Below are 7,646 nucleotides of genomic sequence, written 5' to 3' on the forward strand. Positions count from 1 at the left end.
AAATGGGTGCTGCTGCGATCAATGCAGCGGCGTCCATTTAGTGGGTCTGGTAAGTTGACATAGCTTCTGCCTCTCATTGAGGTGGATTATGTCAATGGGAGAACGTCTCCCGTCAACGTAGCACAGGGTAGACACTGCTTTAAGTCGCTGTAAGTTATGTCTACTTAAGTTACTTAACTTACGTAACTTAACTAGCGTAACTTACATTGACTTAGGCCTAGTCTCCACTAATACTGTAAGTCATGCATGGTCAGAGTTTAAGGTTAGTAAAAACAGAGTTGAATGTAAGGCATCCAGTATTAGAAACGTGCTTCTGGAATACATACCATGACCCTGACTTTACCAACAGTGCCCCACAAATGGAACAAAACCACTCCCCCTCTATGATGCTGCTCTAAACAGTACCGAGCGCCAGAAACCAAAAGACAAACATCTTAGTTCCGTGAGAAGTTGAGAGGATCAAATAAACTTTATATGGCTTATTGAAGGAAGTGTGGTGGAGTCTGTTGCTCAACCGGTGAAGTAAATCATTGTTCATGTTATCTGACTCTCTCCATCCCAGGGCTGAACAGTGATTTATCTGAGGAATTTTTTGCATCAATAATTAAGTAAATATTCACGGATAATTATTTACACAATCAACCGCATCTACTGAGCAGATGTAATCTGTGGAGAGGTTGCTCACACTGAGTAGCTCTTTCATCCACGGGTAGCTCCACTGAAGTCAATGAGATTACTAGTCAGTGTGAGTAAGGCTATCAGAATCTCACCCTCAGTCTTGATATTGAACCTTAAAGATTGCATTAACTGCAATGGTCTTTCCATCAAATCCTAAATGGAGATCACACAGATTAATTAGGGGCCAGATTCTTATTTTAGATACTGATGTAAGGAACTGATGCTGCTAACCACCTGTGCATAAAGCCTATTGTAGCAAATGGAGGTTGATTCTGCAGTTCTCATTCAGGCAAAATGAATGAATTCCCTCCAAAGTGAATGGGAGTTTTGCCTGAGTAAGGACTGCAGGGCTCTCATCCTAACCAGGTCTGTGATATCTGTGGTGGTAACTTACAATCCTGCAATAGTTACACTGGTCAGGAAACAGACCTTTTATAAACATCATATAAACCTCTCACACTAGACTGGAGGGGACTTTTCTGCAAAGTAAAAATGAACAAGTATAAGTCACTGGTCAGGTGCTTGTTGTTAAAATCATTTATGGCTTTACAGGAACATTTAATTCCTATTGAATAACTGAGTGGGAACGTTTTAACCAGCTCAGCAGATTTGATCAAAGATTCCTCTATGCAAAGCTAAAGGACACAAATCCCCTTTCAGTAGAAGCACAACTACAGGGTGAATTGTAAAGCTGTAAACTTTTTATGAAATATTAACGCACAATATGTTAACAGGCACACGCTGATCATCACAACAAGTGATAACAGAATACTGTACTTAAAAAAAAAATAAATTGGTTCCTATTGTAATTATTTGAAACACATTCAATAGTTACATTAAAAAAAACTTTCATAGAAATCCACTTTATTGACTGATTTGTAGGAAAATATACTTACAAATGGACTTATGCAGTACATCTTTAAGCCAGTCAGGGTGAATATTAGTCTATGTATCAGTCAAAAGAAAAAAAGTTAATATTCTTTGGGGGAGTTCAGTCAAATGAGTAATTGTAAATAAAGGTAAAATAAAACCACAGGGAAATGCCCTGCTTTCAAGTGCATTGCTGTACAGATCAGATGGTCAGCATCTGCAGAAATCTTTCCTTATTCAGTTACGTAAAAGCAAAAAACCAGAAAATAAAGCCACAGTTTGTTACATGTTCCAACCAATTAAAATGATTTTATGGCAAAGAAATTACTTTTAAGGCATATGTCCTCTGTTCCATCCGTACTTCACCCCCACTCAAATTTAACTGTCAACCATCTTTTCTCTTTCAGACTCCGTCTGTTTTTACAAAGAAAAACACAGGGAAATGACTGTTTACGGCACGCCAATCTGATTTAAAAATTAGGAGTGCAACAGTGAAATGTGTCTGCAGAGTGAGAAGCCACTCCAACCTGAGCACCCAGTGACAAATACAAACCTTTCTGGTGGTGAGAATGGATATTTTAATGAAGCTTTCCAGCATCTCCGAGGTAGCATATTTACCATGTGTTGCTTTGGTTGTTCTGACAATTATATAGTTTATTGACTTATTTAGCCCCACACTGCCATCTCATGCTGCCCTCAAACTACCTGAGTTTGCCTCACCTCCCCTTCATGCCATTTTAAAATGAATTCTCCATTTTACAGAAGGGAAAATGGCTTATATTTTTCTCATCTCCGCCACTTCCATTATTTTCTAATATTAGCAGCCTTGTGTGTGCACTGCATCAAGACGGCTGCTTTCATCTAACCATCAGTAGTTTGCAAAGGTGGGACAGCCCTTCAAAACAAGTCTTAATGACTCTTCTTTCAAGAGTGTGAACATTTAAACCAAGTTTGAATCTTTTCATCACTTGAATCCTTATTTCCCCCAAAAGGCTATAGGTTAAAGAGCCTGAATTTGAAAATGTCCCAATTTGGTTTTCAGCTGAACCATTCAAACTCAGTGGGCCACAAGCTGTAGTCTTTACTTAGGCAAAACTGCCATTTGAGTTAGTCCTGAAGGGAAACAGTCTATTAAATCTACACCTAAACCTGAACCACTGAAGACCTGCATCTATGCCCAAGATTAGTCTAAGTGAACTGAGCAGTAATAATATAAAGCAGATAAAACAGCCTAAGTTACTGGTTTATCATTTCTGACATAGGGATCCCAAGGGAAGAGGGTCTGTTGATACCTTCCTGTAAAACAGCCAGCAAGGAAGTGGATATCTCGTGAATCAAAGCTATAGATTTGATTTGGATGCTTCAAGGTGCCTGCCGTATTAGATTAGATCTCCTTCCATTTCAAGGAGTTGTTTACTAGGGAAAGGTTTATGTGGCAGATGCCAAATCCTACTGCCTATGGAGGGAATGATGTGCATAATAAGACAGAGCAGAATTTCCTCCCTCAGACAAACGCACCTTGCAGCAGTACAGTTGGAGAGGGACTGTTCGATTCTTTAAATGTTGGCTGTTGGCAACAGGCAATTGGAAATCTGTTGATGAATGCACAGATGCCATCCTGTTTCTCATCCTACCCATCAGCAGTTATGGGATTTCATAAATCCCTAGGAGGGGGGAGTGTTTGTTTTAATCATTGCTCAAAACATAGTTTGAGTCCAAATTTGTAAGTGCAAATAGAAAAATGAGAGATTAATATTAAAGGATTGGAACAGTCATCCATCCACAGAAATGTGTTCTTGTATCTCAGTGATCATCGCCTGCTTTTGTTTCTCATTTTAAAAAGTAAATCTAATGGGTTTAATTTGCCCTAAGATTGTAAATGTGAAGGATTTAAAGCATCTGTGGTGTGGGGATTGCTGTTCCTTTGAACAGCTGCACAGCAGGGTGCTGTCAACTGCACATGTGAGAATGAGACCAGAACCCAAACTCAGCCCCTGAGACTAGCCCCTTTGAGGGGTACTGAGGGAGAGAGGAACAGAAACTCTCAGGGGTATATGCAAAGGGCCACTAGAGGGCAGAAAGCCCCAAGTACCTGTTTTCACTTAAGCCCTATGTAAAACCACAATTGAGAAGGTTTAGAGTACAAAGGTTTATTTAGAAAAGAGTTTGGATTGTTCTTTAGAATTTTTTTTGGCAAACACTTAAATCCTTTCAGACTATCAAAGACTGTCAGTGGCTATTACCTGGCATCTTCTTTCTCACTTGTCCCCCACCTCACCAGTAAAACCTGGTTTCTTCCTGGGATGAGTCCAGCACAAGTCCCAGCTTCTCTAACTGCTAATAAACACCTGCTAATAAATCTCCCACTCCACCACCAACCCATCCCTCCCTCTCCCCATCTTTGATTGATTGGCTTCTAGACCTCAGAGACCTTTACAGTTGTGGTCATGCCTGAAACATAATGTCCCACCCTCTTCTTTATGGTTCCCCACCTCCCCTCCAAGGTCAAAATGCAAATTCATCTCCCCTCCCCTTCATTATTTATCCCTCTTTACTCAAACACTGGTTCCCCCACCCCCACTTCACTCCACTCCAAGGTCAGTGAACTCACACCCTTACTCACATCCCCCACTTCTTCACTACTCTACTCCAGCACTCAGGCCCCTCTCCTCTCCTCTCCACTCCCAAGGTCAGTGCAGACCCTTCCCCTCCACTCCAGCTCAGTGCAAAAAATTCTTCTTCTTCCTCTTGAAGAGGATGTGTTTGAAAGACCTGCGGAAGTCCTGGTTGAAGATTGTGTAGATGACCGGGTTGAGGGAACTATTGCAGTACCCGATCCAGAAGAAGAACTTGAAGAGAGTCTCAGGGACCTCACATGCCTTCCGGCATATGCCATAGAGGCTGTAGCTGAAGAAGAAGGGGAACCAGCACACCACAAAGACCCCCATGACCACAGCCAGCACAAACGTGAAGCGTTTCTCCCGGGCCTGGGTGACCTTCTTACGGCAGACGCTGCTGCGCTTCCTGCGGCGGTGAGAGGAGAAGAGATCCCTGGAGCGATTGCTGGAGCGCTTGGAAGAGTAGGAATATGAGAAGGACTGGCTCTTACTGCTTTTGCGGGGGTGCTCATCCCGGCTCCGCCTCCGCCTGCTCTCTGAGGTGCTGCTCTCCTCCAGCTCAATGTCCTCCAGCTCTGAGGCTTTGCGCCACTGGTGCACCGAGTAATGTCCATTCTCCCCTGGCTGCATCCTCAGTGACGTGCAACCCCGAGGGGCCCGGCTCAGCCCATTCTCAGACAGGGAAGAGCCCTCAGGCACCGTGCGCTTCTCAGAAAGGGTCCTGGTCCTCAGCTTGGCCACCCGGTAGATGCGGACATAAACCAGCACCATGATCAGGCAGGGGGCGAAGAAGGAGCCAATGCACGAAGAGAGGATGTACCAGGTTTCATCATTGAGTTTGCACAGGGGGAAGAGGTCCTCCTCGGGGTCTCGGTACACGGAGATCAAGGGGGGGAAGGAGATAACAGCTGAGATGAGCCAGACAGTGAGGATGATCCCCTTGATCCTCCGTGGGGTCCGTTTGAGGTTGTACTCCACCGCCTGGGTGACAGACCAATACCTGTCCAGGCTGATGGCGCACAGGTGCACTATGGAGGATGTGCAGAACAGCACATCCAGCGCCAGGTAAATGTTGCACCACGCTTTGCCGAAGTACCAGTAGTCCATGATCTCGTTGGCCAAGGAGAAAGGCATGACCAAGGTGGCCACCAGGATGTCAGCGCTGGCCAAGGACACCAGGAAGAGGTTCTGCGGGGCTCGCAGCGCCTTGCTGGTCAGCACGGCGATCACCACCAGCACGTTGCCCACGATGGTGAAGACTATCAGGAAACCCACCACAGCTGCCAAACTGGCCACAGCCCCAGGGGAGTAGTGGGAGGGAGGCTGCTGCAGGGGCGAAGTGGAGGGGAAGGCAACGGAGCCATTGGGGGTGCCAACACTGATGTTCATCAGCACCAGCAGATCCATGGTGGGAGTGGGAGGGTCCTATTCAGCCATGGGGGCCAACCTCCCAGCCCCGGAGACCAAGCCACTGGGGCTGCCTCTCCAAGTTGGTGCCTTCATCCCCACCAGGGGGGAGGAGGCTGCTTCCTTCTGTCACACAGCCAGCTGGAGAGCGGGGCTCCCCCTCCGCCCCCCAAACAAAATATCCTGCCCCCTCCCCCGGCTGCAGGCTTTCCTCCTCGCTAAGTACCCAGGCACATGGCCGAGCCCAGGAACGGCCGGCACCGGGCGGGCTCTGCCTTCCCCCTGCTCCTGTAATCCTGCCGGGGCGGGCAGCGGAGGTCAGGAGGCGCCCAGGTGTGCAGGTTACCCCCCCTCCGCGCCGCTCTCCCGGGTCAGGAGGGAGCCAGCACCGCGGAGTGGCGAGTGCCCCTTGCGCGGAGAGCTCCGAGGCGGCGGCGGCAATCCCATTCGGCGGCGCCTCCTCCGTTCGCCCCGCGCCGGAGCGAGCTCGGCGCGAAGCCGCAGCTGCCCGCTCGCTCCGCTGTAATCTCACACGCGGCTCCCCATCAGCTGCCTGCCCGGGCGATCTGAGCATGCTCCGTCCCAGCCCCGAAGCCGCCGCTGCCTGCAGCCCGCGCCCGCCCCTCGCTCGCGGGCTGTTACAGGCTGCAGCCCCCGAAGCCGGCTGGCGGCGCGCCCTCCTCTGCTGCCTCGTCGCGCCTCGGCGCCGCTCCGCCGCCCGGTGCTGCAGCCGGGGAAGGGGCCGACACGCGGCGGCTGCGATCCGGCGGCCGCTCCATCGCCTTAGCGCGGAGCCGCCTTGGGTTGGTTTTTGTTTGGGTTCCCTCCACCCCCCAATACTTCCGCCTCACTCCGCAGCCAGCGTCGCCGCCCCTCGGCGCCCCGCCATGGAGGGGCTGCAGTGGCCAGAGTCCGTCCCCCTGGCGCCGTTTCCACGCCAGCCCTCGCCGCTCTATTGTCTCTTCTGGTCACAGCACTAACTTTGCGGGTCCGATCGCGCCCCGCACGCTGCCTTGTGAAGCGGCAGGTCAATGCTGTGCCCGCTAGAGGCCGCTCTGACAGTGCCCGTCCCACCGCAGCTCGGGGTAGGAAGCCCAGCGGGAGATGAAGCGGACCACAGCGGCGTTTCATCTCCCGGCTGTGTGTTCTGTGAGTAAGGGGAACGGCGCTGGCAGTTTGTAGGACCTTGCAGAGGGGTGCGGGGGGGGTTGAATTTCTTGATTTTTATTTATCGGGATTTCGTTTTTAAGCCTTGTAAATCTAGCATGCTGCTTCCCCCCCAAAAAAACAGAGTCTGGCTCTCCGTCTTCACTCTAGCTGGAATGGATTGGAAAGGTGGTTTATAACTGATCTTTAAAAATGCACTCTGTTTGCGTTTAGATCTGCAGATCAGCTTGAAACACACAGATCGGATTGTGAGGTGCACCTTTATAGGTGGAATTAAGGGTAATACTCTTCTAGAGCTTGGCTTTCCTATTTAAGGCAAAACTCCAGCTGATTTTGATGGGAGCTGGATTGGGCGCTTAAAAAGCCCTTTCAGCTCATTAAGTTTAGGAAATAAGTCTTGTTCTCTGGAAAAACTCAGTGGCACAGGAGACTATTATTAATCTCTGGTATCTGGGGACCAGGTTCAGAACCTGATGTTCCCTTGTGGTCATTTCTTGTGAGAAGCCAAAGGCATGTTGGGCATGTTGAGCTGTTTTCTGCTCTCAGACCCCAGACCTTTGCACCTGTCCAGAAGATGTGAGCTAATAACATAAGCACAACCGCAACAAATATGTTACTTCCTCTTCTGAACATCCAGTCTTCTCTGAGTCTGTCTTTTTGATTACAAGTTCTTGGGGCAGTGTCTCTCTCTCTCAGTCTCTCTCTTTAGTGAAGCAGTGAATTTGCCAATGCTTTAATAATAATATAATTTTGCTCACACGGTTAGTCCCACAGATTTCAGGTGAGCTGGCCTTGGAATTCAGTGTCCACTCCCGTTAGTGTCAGTGAGGGCTCTGAATTCAGAGCAACATATGGCCTTTAAGATTGAGCTTGTGTTGACAGAGCTGAATGGAGATGTTTGTGTAT

General features: G+C 48.5%; 1 protein-coding gene across 1 annotated transcript; it reads right to left on the reverse strand.

Annotated features, from left to right (window-relative positions):
- Window positions 1–3,682: 3,682 nt before the first annotated feature.
- Window positions 3,683–6,699, reverse strand: ADRA2C (adrenoceptor alpha 2C). The gene has a single exon (XM_048849006.2). The coding sequence runs from the start codon at window positions 5,571–5,573 to the stop codon at window positions 4,269–4,271; it is 1,305 nt and encodes a 434-aa protein (XP_048704963.1). The 5' UTR covers window positions 5,574–6,699; the 3' UTR covers window positions 3,683–4,268.
- Window positions 6,700–7,646: the final 947 nt, after the last annotated feature.

This window comes from Caretta caretta, chromosome 4 (genome assembly GCF_965140235.1).
Source record: "Caretta caretta isolate rCarCar2 chromosome 4, rCarCar1.hap1, whole genome shotgun sequence".
NCBI lineage: Eukaryota > Metazoa > Chordata > Testudines > Cheloniidae > Caretta > Caretta caretta.

What these genes read in the sequence shown, in the direction of transcription:
- ADRA2C (XM_048849006.2), bottom strand. Translation starts at nt 5,573, where the DNA reads ATGGATCTGCTGGTGCTGATGAACATCAGTGTTGGCACCCCCAATGGC.